Raw genomic sequence first — 22,017 nt, 5'->3', positions numbered from 1 at the left:
GTATTTGTACTAATCATCCTTGAGGCCTCATTCAGTGAGGCTGCCAATTTAGTGCCAATTAGCACTGAAATATAGGCAGCTTTGTGCCATGGACTGAAACCCACCAGGAACTAACCTGAGATTGCTCACTCATTAATTAACATTACTTTAACTGACTTTGGTGCCCAAGAGCAGTTTTATCCGTAAAAATCCAGTCAGGTGCAAGGATATCCAACTTTAAAAACAACATTTTTTTTCTTACATTACAGGCACATCTTTGTAATAAAGGCAATAATTTAAATACAGGAGTATCTCGCCAGTTTTTTGTAATCTTTCATTTGCCCGGGCTGGTTCATACAAAGCCAGATGGGGCCACATCTGAAAGTTCCAAGTATCAGTACCCATCAGGAGGCATTCACTTAGCAATGAACATTTCCCTGGTGTTGTAATTAATGGGCTTACTTAATATGCATAATAAGGACTAATAACCTCAGCCTGTTTGATGTGCAGAAATGCAGACAATCTTAAAAAAAGCTATTTCCCTTTATTTTCCCGTCTGTCCCATAGTTCCAACCTAATGTGGAGATGTTTCTGTCACATACTCAAAAAGGCTTAGTTTGCCATCCTCTGAAAAGCAAGAATGCCGCGATCTGTTCTTAGAGTAAAATAATAATATGAAAATAAAGGCGTTCAGATCAGAACAGTTTATTGACACAATGAACAGAGCACCAGTTTTACATGGTCTGTAGCATGGTGCACCAAGAACAACTTGCATTTTTTTTAAAGCAACAATATTATAAAACATACAGTGGTGCATCAAGGTAGTGTTATCAAAAGAATGGATCATATATAATGTTATTATTGAGTGACTCATCAGTTAAATTGCTTTTAACAATCTTTTAATTTCTAACATTGCCTGGAAATCTTCCTTGGTACAAATTGGTTTTACTATTTCAGTTTTCAGGAAAGACATCAAATGTACTGTCAGCTAAAGTACGAATAGCCAATATAATAGTTACTATTTCATAGCAGCACCTTGCAGGAACAAAACCTGCAAAGCACTCATGAGTGAGGTGTTAAGTCTCCTTTAACATTGCTTCATGTCACTGCAGGAAGAAAACAATTTTCTGAAGCTGAATTTTATTTTAAGAGAGCTTGAACCATTAATGGTAGTTGCCACCAGATGTGCACTTATAAATCGAGAGTTATTGTAATGATTGCTCGAGACATGCAGTACTTTATGGCACTAAAAAATGGCAACTTGGCTCAGTTGGCAGCACTGTCACCTCAGGGTCAAAAAGTTGTGGGTTCAAATCCAACCATGTTTTTCAGTATATAATCCAACCTGCTATTTCAATGCAGCACTGAGCGACATGGTATTGTCCTTTAATCATTAGATTCCATCTGCCATTTAAAATCCTAATGTTACCCTGCCAATATTTGAAAAGAATGGTGCTCTTTTTGTCTTCTGGTCAAAAATTGCTCCCAGTCATCCAAATTGATACCCTTGATCTCAATGGTTTTATCCAGTGTTGGATATGGGCAGAATGTGATGTATTTACTCACACAAGGAGAGTGATTGCACTTTTACAAGGTACTTCATTTTATGTTAACTCTCCAAGAAATTTTTGAGACATCAGTATTTTGCTTGAGCATCTTGATTACAGTTGCGGATTGATGTGAACAAATATATAGGACCTAAGTAAGGTCAGACAATCCACAACTGAAACTAAAAACTACCAATTTTCCACATATTAAAATGTTGTCCTTTTAATATAAACATTCTTTTAAGCTTTTGACTAAAAAAAATTCTCGTCTTTAAAAAGAACTGAGCTAATCTATGCTAAAATTCCAAAAATAAATTTGCTTTCAGAATTGTACAGGAATTGTTGCTGATATTTCAGAACATTATTGGACCTTCCTATTTAGGATTACCATTGAAGTCTTTGCATCTTACAATAGTTTCCAGGCGTATACTGTTGCTCAGAACAGGACAATAAAATTTAAGATGGGATTGCGGGGCATCAGCTGATCTCCAAAAGTAATTTCACAACTGGTTCCACAGCTTTTCTGTAGGACGTGGCGTAGTGTTCTATAGCAGAGGGGCGGCACAGTGGCACAGCGGTAGAGCTACTGCCTTACAGCGCCAGAGACCCGGGTTCAATCCTGACTATGGATGCTTGTCTGTACGGAGTTTGTTCGTTCTCCTCATGACCTGCATGGGGTTTATCCTAGATCTTTGGTTTTCTCCCACACTCTGAAGATGTACAGGTTCGTCGGATAATTGGCTTGGTAGCAATGTAAAATGTCCCTTGTGTGTGTGGGATAGTGTTAATGTGCGGGGATTGCTGGTCGCTGTGGACTTGATTCCGTGCTGTATCTCTAAACTAAACTGAGTAAAATGCAAAGTGCTCTCCCATCTGTAAATCATTTGCGAGTTAGCTTTTTATCTTGAAAGTATCACAAAAAAGTTAACAATTTAGAGGGAAGTTGTTCCATTTTCTTCTCACTCTGGGATTTGGATGTAACTTTCTGACAAAAATCTTTTTTTATAAAGTCATAGATTTTTATTGCCTCGGGACTTTGCAAAGCATGTTTGAAAAGTCTCAACCAAGTTCCTGAAAGTCAACAAATGACTGTTTGTAATTTGTCATTGATTGCCAATAATTCAACCTCAATAAATTAGGATGGCTATTGATGCAGCAAATTGGACCATTTGGCCTATAATTTTAATTTACAATGGAATATCACTTTATCTCAAATATGGATTACATTAGTCCATACGATACGATACGATAGAACTTTATTTATCCCAGGAGGGAAATAGGTCTGCCAACAGTCATAAAACACAACAAGATACATGAAACATGAAATTAAAGTGATGAGTGGAAAGTCCAGGATTGGGGATGTTCAAAGATTGGGGGGGGGGGGGGGGGAAGGGGAGTCAATCTACCCCCATGACAGAAGGGGGAGGTTGAACAGTTTGAGAGCCACAGGGAAAAAGGATCTTTTGCATACACTGTAGAAAGCAACTAAGCAAGTTAAGAAGTATGCTTTCCTGAACACAGCAGAGGCAAATAGCAACCCCTTAAATGCAGCCTTTTTTTTACTAAACAGAGGACAGATGGTGTTTGGCCCAGATTGGAAAACATTGTTGAGATGGCCTATTGAGGGATTAGTGGTCTGCAGAGGGATATATTCAGGTTTTAATCATTTTGTTTTTGACCAAAATCATAATACCAGTGTCAGAAAGTCAGAAATCAGTCCATCTTCAGGATTGTATTCGTTCACCTGTATTAGTCCATCTTCAACCAATTAAGATACTATAGTGGCGGTTCAGAGGCTCTTAGAAAGACACATGGTTTTGGACGTGTATGGATCATGTGCAGGCAGATAAGATTAGTATATCTTGGCACCATTTTCGGCACAGAAGTTGTGGGCCAAAGGGCCTGATCCTGTGCAGTACTTTTCTATGTTCAATGTTTCATGTTCTAATTAGTGGAATGAAACTGACTGACTGGTTCAAAAACGTTGATCTCTTTTCTCTTTTTTAAAATTCCAGGATAATAGCAAAGGCATTGGTGAATCTGATGTTGTCGCAAAGTTTAGGCATCGTATTTGGACCAACTCTTATGTGGCCTGAAATAGAAACTTCAAATATGGCAGTGAACATGATGTACCAAAACCAGATAATCGATCTGATACTTACCGAGCATGCTGAAATCTTCAACCCCAAGGGGATGTGAGCGTGCCGTACTCCCAGAGTTATTCTTGTTCTCAGAAGATATGATGTTTGTGAAAACATTGTTAATTTGTGGTTCTGCTACATGCACAAGGTTGAAAGCACATTAGCATGCTCATTTTGTTTGTTTTCCCCTCAGTTTCATTGATATTAATCTGTACAGATTAATTTTACCTGGGATTGTGCTTTTATTGTTTTGTTTTGTTTTTAATCACTGATTGATGGTTGCTTCATTTTATATGTTACAGTACAATCTGTTTGGACAAAAATGCCTTCACTTACTCTGAAATCTAAAATAATCCACTAATATTGGCCAGATTGCAGTCAAACTCAAAGCTGCATGATTATTTGAACAGTCAGTGATTGAAGACAACAAAACGTAATTTTAATTGTTGACATAGAGTAAATTAAAGGGCATATTTTTAAAGTTATTTTTTTAATGGAATAGTCTGGAGAATATCGCTTATCGCTTTGGAACATTTCAGAAAAGATAAAGGACATCTCTTTATAGCAAGGCATAAAGAACTATCCCGTAAATAATTTGCTCAGTTAATTGAGCTTGCTTTATTTTAACATGAGGAATATAATAGTATAAGGACTTCATAAACTTGGATATGGATCAGCTATAGAAACATAGAAAATAGGTGCAGGAAGAGGCCATTCAGTCCTTTGAGCCAGCACCGCCATTCATTGTGATCATGGCTGATCATCCACAGTCAGTAACCTGTGCCCAATACTTCTCCCCATATCCCTTGATTCCGCTAGCCCTTAGAGCTCTATCTAACTCTCTCAAGTTCATCCAGTGATTTGGCCTCCACTGCCCTCTGTGGTGGAGAATTCCACAAATTCACAACTCTGGGTAAAAAAGTTCCTTCTCACCTCAGTTTTAAATGGCCTCCCCTTTATTCTAAGATTGTGGCCACTGGTTCTGGACTCGCCCAACATTGGAAACATTTTTCCTGCATCTAGCTTGTCCAGTCCTTTTATAATTTTATATGTCTGAATAAGATCCCCTCTCGTCCTTCTAAACTCCAGTGAATACAAGCCTGGTCTTTTCAATCTTTCCTCAAATGACAGTCCCCCCATCCCAGGGATCAATCTCGTGAACCTACACTGCACTGCCTCAATTACAAGGATGTCCTTCCTCAAATTAGGAGACCAAAACTGTACACAATACTCCAGATGTGGTTTTATCAGGGCCCTATACAACTGCAGAAGAACCTCTTTACTCCTATACTGAAATCCTCTCATTATGAAGGCCAACATGCCATTAGCTTTCTTCACTGCCTGCTGTACCTGCACGCCAACTTTCAGTGATTGGTGTACAAGGACACCCAGGTCTCGCTGCACTTCCCCCTTACCTAACCTGACACCATTGTGATAATAATCTGCATCCTTGTTTTTGCTGCCAAAGTGGATAACCTCACATTTATCTATATTATACTTCATCTGCCACGCATCTGCCCACTCACTCAACCTGTCCAGGTCACTCTGCAACCTCCTAACATCCTCTTCGCAGTTCACACTGCCACCCAGCTTTGTGCCATCCACAAACTTGCTAGTGTTACTTCTAATTCCTTCATCCAAATCATTAATATATATGGTAAACATTTGCGAGCCCTACACCGATCCTTGCGGCACTCCACTCGCCACTGCCTGCCATTCTGAAAAGCACCCGTTTACTCCTACTCTTTGCTTCCTGTCTGCCAAACAATTCTCTGTCCATGTCAACACCCTACCCCCAATACCATGTGCACTAATTTTACTCACCAATCTCCCGTGTGGGTCCTTATCAAAGGCTTTCTGAAATGCTATGATTGATTGGTGGAACAAACATAGGGGTCGATAGACTCACCTCTGTTCCTATATCTTCCTCCACTCTTGTCCACCAAATCTGAGCCACTGCTTTAGATTTTTCAATGCATTCATCTATCCAAAGCCCCCACCCCTGCTTCCTGGGTAATGGAATCTGATATCTTACTTCTGATTTATCCCAGTTCCTCAACCATCTGAATATCACATCAAGCAATGATATAATCATCACATGCTCTTCATCACATAAACTATTTCATTAAAAAATCAATGCTTGTGACCAAATACTAAGTGTCCTGTTTTGCTCTTTAAATAGATTTGGGTGTAGATAGTCAAATCAGCATTTACTGACAAACTTAATTTTCCTTGAAATGTGTAGCATTCTGGGTCACTCCCAGGCTCGAGGAAGGATCAGACTGCAACAGATTGATAAACTTTGTGTCATTTGAGGATTTTGTCTGATCTATTCCATGAGATTGAATAGGCTATTCAAATTGATTGAAGAATGGTCTTGACCCAAAAAGTCAATTATCCATGTTCTCTGGAGATGTTGCCTCACCTGCTGAGTTAATCCAGCACTTTGTGCTCTTTTGTGTATTAAACAGCATCTGCAGTCCTTGTTTCTACAGGTTATCAAAACTCCTTGCCAAGTAGGAAGAATTAGCACTCAGGAAAGAGTAGAGGGTTGCTGGCAATGATGATCAAAGTTGCCGTGTTAATATTGTAATAACTTTCTAATTAACCAATTGTACATCGATCATCTTTTTGTTATGCCCAGTCTCAAAGATACAACTTTGGGTTTGATCAATGGTTAATTCAATAATTCACTGGGAGATAGCTTTTCTCTTTGAGCAATGAAGCTATCCTAACAAAACAGAAAAGCTATTTCATGTTATCTTTAAGATTGGGTTTCTCATACTGATATTTTGCTTTTCGCCTTTGCTAGGTTCCTTTTTCACTTCCGCTGACTTTCGCATTCAGAGGTTTACCTCATGCCCAGACAGTTTATTTTCTGAGAGACAAAATCTTGGCTTTTTTTCCCCCTCACTGAGGCGAGAAAGTTCTACCCACCTGCAAAAATTTGGCTTTGAACAAGTAACACTGATCACGCATGTTTGCTGGACTCAAAGGTGCCAGCCAGGCAGATCTAAAGCACAGCCCATGCTAATGTTCTCATCAAAAACCACTTCCAGTAAGGTGTGAACTAAACGTTGTCTTAACATCCAGTTCTCATGCATGAATTACTTCCAACTGATTATTGATTGAGTTAACAAAAAGCTCAATGAGTTTTGCACAACAGTTGAAAGGGCATTACTGGCAGGAATTTACAGCTAGTAAGGACAGATTTCTCCTGAGCAAATAACAGGGAATACACCTCCTTGTATTTGATCTGCATGGTTTGGATACAGAGCCTTGCAGAATTTGGAAATAGGTGCCTTTCACACAAGAGACTAAAAATCAGAGCCAACATTTGCTATTGACTTTGAGTCTCTAAGTTGTCAACACACAGTGGCAGCTGAAAAAATAACTTCAATATACAATCTCCAAATGTCATCTCTCTCACTTAATAAGAGAATATATTAAGACTCTGTTGGCACTGTAATATTGATAATATTTTTTTGTATTATTTAGTATTCTTAAAAATTAAACATAAAATATGTTGTATAAACATTTCTCTGTATCTGCATTCTGAAAGAGTACAATTACCTCCCAATATGTCAAGAAATCAGCAAAATTTAGGAAGTTATTGCAATAACAACTTTGGGCAGTTTTGATGATCAGTCTTTCCAAATTAGATCCTTCTTTGAAGTCTAGCAACATGATGTTTTGCCGATAGAAATTGAAGAAAAAAAGTGTCCTGCAACTGTGTAATTCATTGAGTTCCTAACAAACCAACTGTGCAGATAAACCATTTTCAGCTGGTTGTATGTTTGTGTCAAGATGTGAACACTGCAAGGATAGGGTTTAATCGAGATTCCAGGTATATTTCTAAATCACACTTCAGCGTTGAATGTATAGAAAAACTGACTAGAGAAAACATTTGTTTTCTGATCATTTATCATTATACAATTCAGAAAAGGGGAACTTAGTAGAAAGAGAAAGGGATGCAGATTTCTAAACTTAATTATATTACCTGATAGTGGTTGTTGAAGCCCAATTTTATTCGAGTTTTAACATCAAGTGAGAACAAGGACCATTCAACCAAAATATATGTCTGAGTGACCAATTATATTTTATCTTTTTTAGGTGATATTGGCCTTTATGTAACATTCGTAAATAAGATCTCCCAAAATCTGCTATCTTTTGTGCAACAATGTTGTATACTTCAATTGTAAGCAAAATTGTACAGGTATCTATCTGGGTTTGCTAGGCGAATGCATTGCCATTTTCCGACCATGTTATCTGTTTTGAAATTGAAAATAAAATCGGTACTGCTTAAGTTTCTTGCACAACGTCAACTCATCTGATTTATTTTGTTCTTGCTTTCTTTTGAACCAGAGGCTGTTTAATTCTATGAACTGGGAGATAAAGAAAGACAAAAATCTACTAGCTTACTTTCCACTATCCCTTTACTTCACATAATTCCCGCACAATGAAGTTATTGACTAAATCATAGCAACCAATGCATATCAATCAGAACAGTATGTGGTAATAAGGAAATCATAGATCCAAGGAAATCATAGATCCAAAATTAACTTATTATCTCAACCACATGACTGACAAAATGGCCATATCCTGAATCCAAAATATTAATTTCTGTAAAAAGACTACCCTGTTTGTTTTTGAATTAAATTAATGCTTCCATTGTCTCAAGCCTGTTCCAAGTTTGACAAAATGCTCTGTTATTTCTGCAGATTAGTTTTGAAATTACTCCATTACTTCACCTTTCCAAATGTGGCAAAATAAATTATCGTGTTTTATAGTTCTAGAAATAGTCATTATCAAAGTTCCCACTTATTGTCTTTCGCTGGCCATTTGCACCCGACCAAATTTCCAGTCTCAGCTCCAGGAAACACGTAGTTTGCCTTTGATAAACCCTTATCAGAGAAACAGAGAACAGTGGAAGGAGATACATTTCAGGTAGGTGACATTCAGCCTGCAGTGTAAAGATTACAACAAAAAAAACATGGGGGTAAACCAACAGGGGATAAAATTGTACCGATCCATTGCCAGAAGTGTTTATGTTTATATTGACATCATTGGTTCACAACACTTCCTTGTGTTGCATAATCATCTATTTTATATCACAAGGGATGCTGAGAAAATAGAAATAAATCACATGCACTACTATAATTTTATTGTACTATAAAAATAAAAATGCTCATATAATCTGTGGTGTTCATTTCCTATATATAGTAAATATAGATGTAGATTATATAAAAAATATTTGAAATAGAACTGCTTGAACTGGAATATGTATCTTTATAATATCAAAGTATCCTCAGTTGGGCATGGCAACCATTACTAGTTCGGTAGTTATGGCTGATCAGAGCATGTATAAATCCATAACCAACACAATAGGCTTGCATTAAGGCATGCGGTACATAGGTATACCCTGACTCAGTACTAAGCCCACCCAGTCAGTAATGGGCAGGTTTCCGTTCATTTTTGACTTACCTTCTGCACAAAGTTCAGATCGGACTCATTTAGAACATAAACAAATCCAATGGATTGCTGCCAAAACAGAGCAGAAACAACCATCCCAAACACTGTAAAAATAATTTACCTTACCACTTAACTATAACGAGAAACACTTTGGATTCTTCCCACTAATACTTCTGGCAGTTTCTGTATTTTTTTTACTACTGCATCTTCACTGGTCGTGTATTTAATTTCTTGCACTTTTTTCATGTCTTAAAGATTGTTACAAACACTCAGTGGCATCACTCCATTGGGATCTCAATTCATTATGAATACTGGTAAACCTTTAAGGGTATGTGGCATCTATGAAATATAAATCAGAGCAATATCTATTAAAAAAAAGACCAAAGGCTGGAGAGGAAGAAGTTAAAGGCAGTAACACAAGCTCAAGGTTCAGATTGCATGATAAACAACCTGAGCTTATTTTTGCAGCACACAATATCATCTTGCTGCTCTTGTAATCCCCTCCCCAATCTGTTGCTCCATATTTACTTTGCTCAGATATCTATTTCAGCTTGAGGTTCTGAAGATCTCTTGCTCAGAAGCTAAGCTACAGCTCCTGACTATGACAAGAAGGCACATCAATTCTGACACTTTAGAGCTTTGCAATCTCACTAGGTACAAACTAATCTGCTCTTTCTTCAAATGCACTGAAACCTCATAAATTAATAACTCCTAAACAGAGGTCTTTTCATTTTTGCATATTTTCAAAAGCCTTCGGTTGAATCATGTGAGCATATAGGGAGAATCTGTGATTTGTTTTATGAGCAGTACATAGGAAAATTAAAGATACTTTAATGTAGACATTCCTAAAGGGCCTAATTAGTGGAAAGAACATATTGTTAGTTTAATGCAATTAAAACAGGCATTGCTGAACACGATTTAAGATTCATAGTGATATGATAAACTTTATTAACATGACACTCCTTAGTTTGATTTGATCCTTTTAACCAGTCTACCGTGTAAAAGGCACAGAATATTATTTTTATGGTTTGGATCTTAATTTAACCCTCATTAGCCCAGGCAATTTAACAGCATGCTTAAAGACATTTCCTTGATAGATTTATCTGACCAAAACAAAATGAACTGCAGTAAAAAAATCAGATGCAAGAATACAGAACATTTTGCAAATTGCTACTGGGGTTGCATATGCAGTAACTTTCAAGAATACCAAATAGAAAAGGATATTCTCTTTTCTCTGTCTAGTTTGCAATCACAAAGTTGTTCTTAAAGGGACATGCCATGGGATTGATTTCAATGAACAATTTGATACCTCTATGGCATTGGTCTGCAAACTGCACTCAAAGTAATAAATATGTAAATACATTCAATGTTTTCTTGTCCATTGAACACAAAATCACATGATGTGAATACAACACATCAAGGTGGAATTCCATGATTACCTCATTGTGTGTTTATTGCCCTGTAACGATTTATTTCAAAACACAAGGAAAGCTCCATCTGCAGAATTAAGACAGTATAGTGGTGCAGTGGTAGAATTGCTGCCTCGTAGCGCCACAGACCCAGGTTCGAACCATGACTGGTCCTGCTGTTGCAGAGTTTGTACAATCTCACTGTGACTGTGTGGGTTTTTTTTCGGGTGCTCCAGTTTCCTCCCAATTTCTAAAGACATGCAGGTCTGTAGGTTAATTGGCTTGTGTAAATTGCCCCTAGTCTGTAGGATGCGAAAGTCGGATAACATTGATCTAGTATGCGGGTGATCGATGGTTGGCATGGATTTGGTGGGCCGAAGCATCTATAAACTAAACCAAACTAAGGGCGTAACTGAACCACTGCATAGTAGCATACACAGAAATGCTTTATTCATCTGCATGCTGCATTGACAAAAGCCAACAACAACAACTCTATTGATACCAAAACATGAGAAATATTGCTCTACATTTCACCACTACAGTGATGGATTAAAAAGTTATTATTTTTTTTCTTTTTCTGAATGGCAAATTTTGAGAAATCAAACAAAGATTCTTGCAACCAAATTTGAATATTGCACCTCGGCATGAGACCCTTGAAGAATGAATCCTGAAATTGATGATTAACTGAATGGAATTTGAGAAAATATGTAAGAAACTGCCAATAAAATCCAAGAAGTTCTGAATTTGTGGATAAATATCCTGTTTTGGTAATTACTCCTCCCAATTTCTTTCAGTCATATTCTGTTCTCCAAATGGTAGTGTAGTACAAATTAGTAGAATACTCAATCCCATTTTATGTCATTGGTGCATCTGTTGAAAAGGTTTGTAAACTTGTAAATTTGTAGTAAAATGAAACAGTTCAGAAATAGTTATTATCAAGTCTTGTTCCAAAACATAATAATTTCCAGTTGAATGTGAAAAAGATAGTACTAACCAATTGAATTTATGGGTAGTATTGTCATGAAATGAATAGATACTGGAATAATCTGAAGAAAGGTCTCGACCCGAAATGTCACCCATTCCTTCTCTCCAGAGATGCTGCCTGTCCCACTGAGTTACCCCAGCATTTTGTGTCTACATTAGATACTGGAAGATACGCCAGGAAAACCAAGGTTGCTAACCACCATTGCCACCACATACTGAACGCACCATCAGATAAAATCGCTCCTTTGAAATTAAGAAAGTCACAGGTACACAGCAATTACACTGTGGAGGAAAACCACTATACTCTACTTGGTAAGCAATACACTGGTTCAAAGTAACTCCTGATTTTATCAACAAATTGAGAAGGCAACATGATATGAAATGCACAGCTAATGGTGTGATATGGTACAATACAATAGAACTTTACTTATTCCAGGAGGGAAATTGGTCTGCCAACATTCATAAAACACAAATAAATGCAACATGAAATTAAAGCGATGAGTGGGAAGTCCAGGATTGGGGATGTGCAAAGATTGGGGATGAAGGGATGGAGGGATGGGAGGGGGGGTTGAGAGTCAGTCTACCCCACGACAGAAGGGGGAGGAATTCTACAGTTTGATAGCCACAGGGAAAAAGGATCTCCTGTGGTGTTCTGTACTGCATCTTGGTGGAACCAGGTGGTTGCTGAAGGTTCTCCTCAGGTTGACCGGTGTGTCGTGGAGGGGGTGAGCTGTATTGTCCAAGATGCTCCAAGGTTTGAGGGCCATCCTCCCCTCCATGACTACCTGTAATGAATCCAACTCCACTCCCAGCCTTTCTGATGAGATGGATTCTGTTGGTATCCGCGGCCTACGTTCTGCTACCTCAGCACACGACAGCAAAGAAGATGGCACTGGCTACCACCGATTGATAGAACATCTGCAGCATCTTACTGCAGACTTTGAAAGAGTGGAGCCTCCTCACAACCTACAGACAGGTCTGTCCCTTCTTATACAGTGCCTCAGCGTTCCTGGACCAGTCAAGTTTACTGTCCAGGTAAATTACACGGTACTTGTATTCTTTGGTAAATTGCATATCCACACCCTTGATGGAGAGACAGGGGACAGGGGTGTTCCTTTTCTCGTAAAGTCCACCACTAACTCATTAGTCAGTGTTGAGCTGGTCAGTAAGGGGTTGGACAGGCTAGATGCAGGAAGATTGTTCCCGATGTTGGGGAAGTCCAGAACAAGGGGTCACAGTTTAAGGATAAGGGGGAAGTCTTTTAGGACCGAGATGAGAAAGTTTTTTTCACACAGAGAGTGGTGAATCTGTGGAATTCTCTGCCACAGAAGGTAGTTGAGGCCAGTTCATTGGCTATATTTAAGAGGGAGTTAGATGTGGCCCTTGTGGCTAAAGGGATCAGGGGGTATGGAGAGAAGGCAGGTACAGGATACTGAGTTGGATGATCCGCCATGATCATATTGAATGGCGGTGCAGGCTCGAAGGGCCGAATGGCCTACTCCTGCACCTACTTTCTATGTTTCTATGAGCTGCAGGTGATTCAGCCCACACCACTAAACAAAGTCGTTGACTACATCTCTGTATTCAGCTTCCCTCCCCTCACTGATGCAGTGAGGCACTGATGTAGTGAGTAATGGTACTATACAGCTACCATTCCATAATGAGTTACCACAAACAATTTCTTTCATTTGCAATCACCTCTACTCATTTTATTCCAATAGTGATCATAGTATGCTATGTAGTCAAATTAACCATTATATGATCTTCAATATTATAGGCCACTATTTTGTCTAATATGATGGTGAATCCCTGGAATGTTCTACATTGGTGCATGCTGGAGGCGAGGTCATCGGGAGTATTTGAAGAGGTGGGGCAGGCTTGAGTGTTCGAATGGCCTCCTCTTGTTTCTAATATTAAATTACATCCTAATGTTAAATCTTAATATCACCAATTGGACATTACAGCCTCAGATTTCATGGTTGTTCTTTTAGGACGGAGATGAGGAGAAAATTATTTAGTCAGAGGGTGGTGAATCTGTGGAATTATTTGCAACAGAAGGCTGTAGAGGCAAGTCAATGGATATTTTTTAAGGCTGAGATACATAGATTTTTGGTTAGTACAGGTGTCGGTGGTTACGGGGAGAATGCAGAGAATGGGGTTAGGAGGGAGAGATAGATCAGCCATGATTGAATGGTGGAGTAAACTTGATGGACCGAATGTCCTAATTCTGCTCCAATCATATATCACCTTTTGATCTTATGAACCAATGGGTCATAATGCATTTTCAGCATTTCCTATCCAGTTAACGCGGACTGACCAGTTCTGACTTTATGAGATTTTGTTAAGTGAAAATATTCTTAGTTTGCCTGCAAACCCCAGTATAATTTGCTTCAAAATTAGACCACTCATTCTGCAGAAACTTTGAAAGGTCCCTCGCAAGGCAACCATCAAAGTGTTGGTAATTTTATTCATTATAACTACCAAATCATTTTCTTTCAGAATTTACTTCTATTCCATTCTACTTAATTAATGATATTGTCTCCCCTGAATCAATCAAAGAGTGCAGCTTGGTTGATTGTGTTAATTTCAGAATTGTTTCAAAAATTCACTGAGTGCATTGAAAGGTAACATGTACAAAATGAAAGACCTTCCTCTGACCATAAATATCCTCTTTTCTCTGGAACCCCTTAATCAACAGAAGTGTTAATTTGTCATCCAGAAAATTTACAAAGAGAAACATACCTTTTTGAACAATCCCCACTTGTTTTAACACGTGATTATACTTATTGATGCAGCAGTTGAGAATTCCAGCAGGAATATTCAGCGAAATTCTATGCAAACAAGATATTTTATGACAACTATTACCTCAGGAACAGATAGTCCATAAGAAGTTTGAGTATTTAACATATAATACAAGTTGCTAATAATATTGTCAAAGCTTTGTGGCTGTATTGATCTGCATTACTGCAAAACAGACAATATGGGCACCTATAGCCTCAGAGATGACAATATTCTGGATTACTTCCTCTAAAGGGGAAGATTTAAAATTATCATGATAATTCACTTCAGATAACACAGAAGGCAGTAAGTGATCAAAATGAAATGTTTCTCAATATTACCTATTTAACGTCAGCATATTTGAAAATAATTCATACCTTTTTCTATTTGTGCTTCCCAGCCCTTACTAAGCTTTTCAGTGGTAATTTGCAGAAAGAAAACAGGGTGACAATTTGCTGATACAAGGAAATGTTGTCAAATAAATACTTAGCATTTTTTTTAATGTTCTAATCTAAAATCTGAAACCTAGAAACTGTAGATAAAGGTATACATAAACAGCAGGCAACCCATGAATTCAAACATTCAGTTATGCTATCCAACATTTTAGGGGATACAAATTGAATACATTTTCTCATGCTTATGGAAAGGTAGCTATCAAAGAAATATTCTTTGAGTAAGTTAATCACTTATCTGCTGGTATCACTGCTGTGCTATTTTTGAGCATTTGGTCTAGGGGGGATTGCACGGCATGCCCAATATGTCGGGGATAAAGCAAAACAAATACCAATATTAAGAATACAATTTAATGTGAACTGATTTCGAAGCAAATATGTTGGAATTATGAGCAAAGTGTTGGAGAAACTCAACGGATCAGAAAGCATCTGGAGAGGGAATGAACAGACATTTCAAGTTGGGACCCCTCTTCAGACTGATACGATTGGGGGGCAAAGCTGGAAAAGAGAAGTGGGGTCAAGAAGTGATTATATTTTCAACATATCACATCAGCGTGAAATAAAGGTTTAAAAGTAATTCAGTCTTGGATGGGCGCAGTAAAGAAGAGGAGGAAAAAAAGTACCAAAGTAATTGTGGGAGATAAATTACATCAAAACAAGAATTAGGAATATTCAGAATAGTGCCAGACCAAGAGAGAATACAAAAAAAATCTAAGACAGGTTTACAATGCATGCATTTAAAGGCCAATAGCATATTAAAACAAGACACAATTAACCATGTTCGATGACAATATCATGACCATAACAGCAAACCTGCTTGACAAAAAAAAACCCACTAATGTGTTCTAGTTATTCTTAAATTCAAAGGATTTAGGGAAAAATAGGGAAGAGAAAGAAAGGCAGGGAGAGTAGTATTGATTAAGAAGAAAATTGCAGTGCTGGAGACAGAGGAACAATCAAGGCCAGAATCTATCAGCTTAAAGTTAAGAAATAATAATGATTGTACCATGGGGACCGTGTTATATGCTGTCAACAATCGGAAACAAGACTGAGGGGAAAACCTACAGGAAAATTAGAGATAGGAAGAAGTCACTGAGTAGTAATAATAGGAGTCTGAGTGTCCAGTCGGCACCTATCCATATTAATTCAATCTTCCAGCACTTAGCCCATATCCTTCTCTGCCTAGACAGTCCAAATGTTCATCCAAACTTCTTAAAAGCCATCATCCACTCTGCTTCCACTGGTCTCTCAGGATGTGAAGGGTTCAAGGGAGTTTTCTTAGTCGATACGTTTTTATGGCAATGTTGGAGGCACAAGAGACTGCAGATGTTGGAATCTGGAGCATAAAACAAACTACCGGAGGAACTCAGCGAGTCAGGTAGCATCTATGGAGGGAAGTGGACAGTTGAGATCCTTCGTCTGGACTAGTTCTGAAATATTGACAGTCAATTTCCCTTCACATATGCCGCTTGACCAGCTGAGTTCCTCCAGATGTTTGTTTTTTATAGCACTTATGGAGTTGGTTTTGCAAAAAAGTGCCATGCCATGTGGAACACATACCTGTAGGGAAATATTTAGGAAACAGATGTAATATTGTAGGGCTTAGAATAGCTATGGAAAGATATATATATATAGCCTACCACAAGATATAGTTAGTCCACTGGACTTCAGATGGATAATATTAGATCTGGCGTAGGTAAATTGAAACCAAATATTGAATATTGAATAGTTAAGGTGTTCAAAGTGAAAATGTTTCAGCTGTAGACTAGTTGCATTTGTATGAAGGAGAAGAGGGGGGGGGGATTAAAGGGCCTGTCCCACTTAGGTGATTTTTTAGGCGACAGCTGGCGACAGTCAAAGTCATAGCAGATCGGCAACATTTTCTTTTACCTGACGACAATGACCACGACAATGCCGAGCCAGGTCGAGATTACAGCGTCTTCGGAAACATCACAAAATTCCCACGCTGTTAATGCTTCTCCGGCGTCCTAATTTTCGCTGAAATCGCTGATAGTACTTACTCTCAGGTAAGTACTTGAGAGTTTTGAACTATAACATCTTGTATGGGTTACTTAAACACCAAGCATCATTGTAACAAGGCATAAATTGGATTTACTTCCAGTTTACTAATAGCTGTATTAAAAAAAAAAAAGATTAAGTAGTTAAGTGGATTTTTCTGAAAAGTGTGTGGGCATTCTTTGAAAATGTACAGGAGATGCATATCTGGTTTCGGGGTTGCATATCTGGGTTGGGAGCCCACATTAAATGCAATGGCTGATGGCCATAAACATCGCAAAATTCCCACGCTTACCTGTCCGTCAAACTGTCGCCTCCAATCTACCTGTCAAATATCCTGGCGGTAAATAAATTGGTTAAACACAAGCATTTTATGGTATTTTGAAATGACTTTACTTATTTTAATAGATGCTTCTAAATGCATCTAAGAGAACCTAGCAAACCTGGGGACAGCATGCGACAGCGCCCGCAATAAGCAATGATACCTGGCGACAAGCCAGCTGTCGCCGAGAAATTTCACTCCGGATGATTTCTCAACGACGCGCTGAGATCCACTACGATTCTTGGAAGACTCCTCACGATCATCCCCGCGACACTCGGCGAACTGTCGGCGACAGCCTAGTCACCTGCAGTCGCCTTAAAATCGCCTAAAGTGGGGCAGGCCCTTAAAGCTCCATTGATTACTAAAATAATAGGAGATAAAATAGAGTAAAAACAGAGCACACAACATAAAAGTCAGGATGTCTGCAGAAACTAGAGGGGATGTTAAGAAAGGGATTAGAGTCAAAGAGTATGTGAAAACACCAATATAAAAGGGAACTTAAAAATATTATATAAGCATGTGAGCAGGAAGACAGCAAGAATAGGGCTGATTAGACACTTTTAAAGAAATTTATTCAAGAGGATGATTACTTAACATTAGTTTCATTTAGTTTAGTGATACAGCATATAAGCAGCCTCTTTGGCCCGAGTCCACGCCGACCAGCGATCACCTGTACACTAGTTTTATCCGGACAATATACGGAAGCTAACTAACCTACAAACACTTTGGAATGTGGCAGGAATCCGGAACACCGAGAGAAAACCTATACAGCCACAGAGAAAACATACAACCTCCATACAGATAGCACCCATAGTCATAATCCAACCCGGGTCTCTGGTGCTGTAAGGGAGCAACTCTACCTCTACGCCACTGTGCTACCCTTTCACCAAGGAATTAACATTAGTCTTTACCAAGGAAATGGAAGTGAATGAAACCTCACCAAAAGAAGATGCTGTTGTGATTCTGAATAGGGTTAACAATTAATAAAGGAAGGGATTTAGGAAAACTACCTGTACTTAAAATGGTGAAATCACCTCATACGGATGGGATGCATCCTGGGCTACTAAGGGAAATAAAGAAGGAAGTTGTGGGTGTTCTGTCAATAATCTTCCAAATATCAATAGATTCAGGCCCAGTTCCCGAATTCCAGACGATTGTAAATATCATAGTATTGTTCTAAACAAAGATGAGGGGTAGACTCAGTGACTACAGAGCAGTCAGCTTTACATGGTGGAGAAAGTTATAGAAATAATAATTACAAACAGAATTAGCAGTCCATTGGAAAAGTGGGTATTGCTTAAAGAAAGCCAGCCTGGATTTATTAAAGGTTAATCATGCCTAACTAACATGATAGGGAGTTTTATTTAAAATATTAGATGAAGAAAATGTAAAAGTGTTATGTACAAACTTTCAAAAGGCAACTAATAAGGAGTCACATAAAGATTTATTCCTTCATTCTTGTTGATAAAGAGGCTGTAGTGAAACAAAAGGAACTAGAGAATTTGCAAAAAGGCAAGTTGTGGCAAAATGTTTGAATGAGAGAAAAGTGTACAGTGGAGTTCCCAGAGCTCAGTGCTGAGACCACTAAAAGCATGTGTTAATGACTTCTACTTGGGTATGCAAGACACTATTTACAAACAGCACAAAACGTGGAGACAGTGTGACACAGTGAAAGAAACATAATGAACTTTAAGGAGAATAGCAATAGACATCAAAGCGATGTTGGAATGAATGGAACAGTAACAGTTAAATGTAATGGTGAGGACTGCAAAGTGCTACATTCTGGTACCAAGAATAAAGAGAGTTAATATTAACCAGAGCACAATTCCAAAAGGTATAAAAGAAGAGAGCTGATTGAAAGCAGCAAGGTAGTTTTAAAAGATGGTTAAAACCCACAAACGATCCAGGGCTTTAAAACATAGAGAACCTGACCTGGGAAATCATGAGCATTTACCAAAAAAATAGTTTGAGAAGAACTGGCAAATTTCATCCAGTTCTCGAACCACATTTTAGTAAAAGGCTTTTGGGAGGGTCCAGAGAGATTTTCTAAAATTATTCCAGTATTGAGGATCTTTAACTATGCAGATAGACTGGAGAAGATGGGATTAATAGACGTAAACATGAAAATATCTTTAAGGGAATTTAGAATTATGAAGGGGACGGACAGAATCTATGGAGGGAAACTTTTCCTTTTTATGGAGGGATCAAGCATTAGGGGATATATTTTGATGGTATTTGACAAAAATAAAGTGACAGGGACAAATACTTGTTTTACAGAATGTGTGGTTAGAGTTTCAAATGCAGATTCAATTTTAACATTCAAGAGGGAGTTGAATGAGTATTAAAGGTAGCTAAGGCAATAAATAGACAATAAATGATAGCCTTGCCAACGACTCCTTAGTAACTAATAAGCAACTACAGAAATCAAATGCAGAAGGTCTGCACCTTTTTTTTAAATTGGTCAACGGCTAACTTTGAAAGAATTATTATTAATGAAGTGATATTAAAATTTCAATAAATCACATTGCATGGTTTGGAACAACCCAATCAACCAAAGCAATTAATATTAAAAATAAACCTTTCTGTTTGTTCATATATTATGATGAAAATATATATTGCAAAAATAAATTGCACCTGTGTTATGCTGTGTTGTCTATTTCCCTTGAAATGTGAAAAATCTAGATGGCGGATTATGCAAAACATGATATTTGGTTTCAATCTAGGGTCCCGACCTGAAAGGTCATCTATCCATATTCTCCAGGGTTGCTGCCTGAGCTGCTGACCAGCACTATGGATCTCCTTTTTTTGTAAACCAGTATCTGTAGTTCCTTGTTTCTACATGATATTTGGTTCATAGGATTTGGTACCTCATTGGTGTAATGAGAGCTACCATATAATTATTTGAATATATAAATTGGTCCGGTACTACATTCAGATAATAAAACATGCAATATGAAATTCTGTGGTTGTTGGAAAGGCACACTGGAGCAATGGGTGCTTTGTACACAGTCTTTCTTTTGTAGACACAAGTGGCTCCGTGTATGCAATCGAACAGACCATCCATAAGTAAACATGTGCAAAAGCCGTTGTTCTGCTTGGTTGTCATTAAAATATAATTAGGTTTTAGTTAAAAAACCAAAGTTCCGGAGACTCAGTTAGTGAGCAACTATGGAGGGAAATAGACAAGATGACATTTTGGGTCAGGTGCCTTCTTTAAAGTGATTGAAGTGAGGGTGGGGAAAGAAAGCTAGAAAGAGAGGGGAGGGAACAAAGTGATGGGTGGATACAGATGTGTGGGGGGGGGGGGGGAAGGATTAACAGATGGGTGGAATAAGTAACAATGGTTAGAGGTGTAAAATAGATAATTCCAGTTAAGGAAAGAAGGCAAGGAGGAAAATGGAATCTGGAGGGAGCGATATGAATGGAAGGGTCAGGAGGAAGGGGAAAGAGTGGAGGAGTAAGCGGGAAATTGGTGCATTAGGGGATGGGAGAGGAATATACAAAGGAGCGGAAAAGAACAGCATGACTGGGGTGGTGGAAGAATGGTAGGAGAAATGTATGTGCCCTGGGGACAGGGTAAGGAGTATATGACTTGAAATTGGAGAATTTAACCATTGGGTATGAACAGAATGAGGTGTTTTTCTTCCACTTTTCTTCCACTTTTCTTCCACAGCCTCCAACAATGGAGAAGACCTCGGACAGAAAGGTTAGACAGGAATGGGAAGGGGAATTTAAATGTTTAGCAACTAGAAACTCCACAAGGCCTTAGAAGATAAAACACAAGTGTTCAATGAAACTGGTGCATAGTCTATGCTTGGTCTCACTAATGTAAAAGAGGCCACATTGGGAACAGTGATTTCAGCACATAAGTTGAAAGACGTACATGTGAACCTCCGACCCATCTGGAAGGGCAACCGGAATCCCTGGATGGAGATGAGGTGTATGGGCAGGTGCAACATCTCATGCTGGTGTGAGGGGAAAGTGGCTGGGGAGGGGGCTGAATGGTGAGAAGAAATGAGCGAACCAGGGATTTGCAGAGGATATGGTCTCTACGTAAAGTGGAAAGGGGTAGGGATGGAAAGGTATGATTTGGTGGGATCACGTAGAAGATGATGACAATGTTGGAGAATGATGGTTTGGATGCAAAGGCTGGTGGAGTGAAAGTTAAGGTCCAGGTGAGCTATATCCATGTTCCATCAGGAGGAGGGGGAGCAGGAGAAGAACTGCAGGACACAGAGAAGATATGGTGAGTGCTCCATCCACAAGAGCAATTGGGAAACCATGTTTTCTGAGGATGACATTTCAAGGTCCTAAAGCGGAAAGTCTCATCTTGAGGCAAGATGTGGTGGAGTAAGGAATGGCATCCTTGCAATACGCAGGGTGGGGAGCTGTGCCATCAAGGTAGCTACCGGAATCAGTTGGTTTGTAATAGACGTAATTTAATAGACTATCCTCTGTGATAGAGACAGAGACAGAGAGATCGAGAAAGGGGAGAGAGATGTCAGAGATAGTCCAAGTGAATTTGAGGGCAGGTTACTTCACAAGTTGAGGTAGGGTTTGGGGGATCAGGGGACATGTCACAGTGGAGAGAAGCGCAGTGAAGTGTCCAAGGGTAGAGAGAAGCATTGCGATCTGACTACAGGTGACGTGTAATTCAAGAAGCATATGGACCTCAAGGATGCAGGTAGAGATAGGAGAATTGAGAAGGCAACAATTAGATGCCGAGGAGGAGGGATTGAGGTTGCAATTGGATAGTGACAATGGGAAGTGTGGTGGGGGAGAGAAATTATATTTAGTGATATTTTATGATTTTTAATGAGGGTCTGAAAGATAAATACTAGGCACACAAATGTACTACACCAGTCAGACCACGGAGTCATAGTCATACAGCATGAAAACAGGCCTTTTGGCCCACCT

General features: G+C 38.7%; 1 protein-coding gene across 2 annotated transcripts in view; it reads left to right on the top strand.

The window, feature by feature from the left end:
- The window catches only part of arhgap15 (Rho GTPase activating protein 15), a 630,681-nt gene extending 622,707 nt beyond the window's left edge, over nucleotides 1–7,974 (top strand). For both annotated transcript variants that reach the window (XM_078403377.1, XM_078403376.1), the window contains one exon: nucleotides 3,542–7,974. In XM_078403377.1, the coding sequence (XP_078259503.1) occupies nucleotides 3,542–3,725 (184 nt within the window). In that variant the 3' untranslated portion in view covers nucleotides 3,726–7,974. The remainder of the gene's footprint in view (nucleotides 1–3,541) is intronic.
- Nucleotides 7,975–22,017: the final 14,043 nt, after the last annotated feature.

Source organism: Rhinoraja longicauda, chromosome 8, assembly GCF_053455715.1.
Source record: "Rhinoraja longicauda isolate Sanriku21f chromosome 8, sRhiLon1.1, whole genome shotgun sequence".
In the NCBI taxonomy this organism is placed as follows: Eukaryota; Metazoa; Chordata; class Chondrichthyes; order Rajiformes; family Arhynchobatidae; genus Rhinoraja; species Rhinoraja longicauda.
Note: the sequence above shows the minus strand (reverse complement) of the source record. Positions and strands in the feature narration are given on the sequence as shown.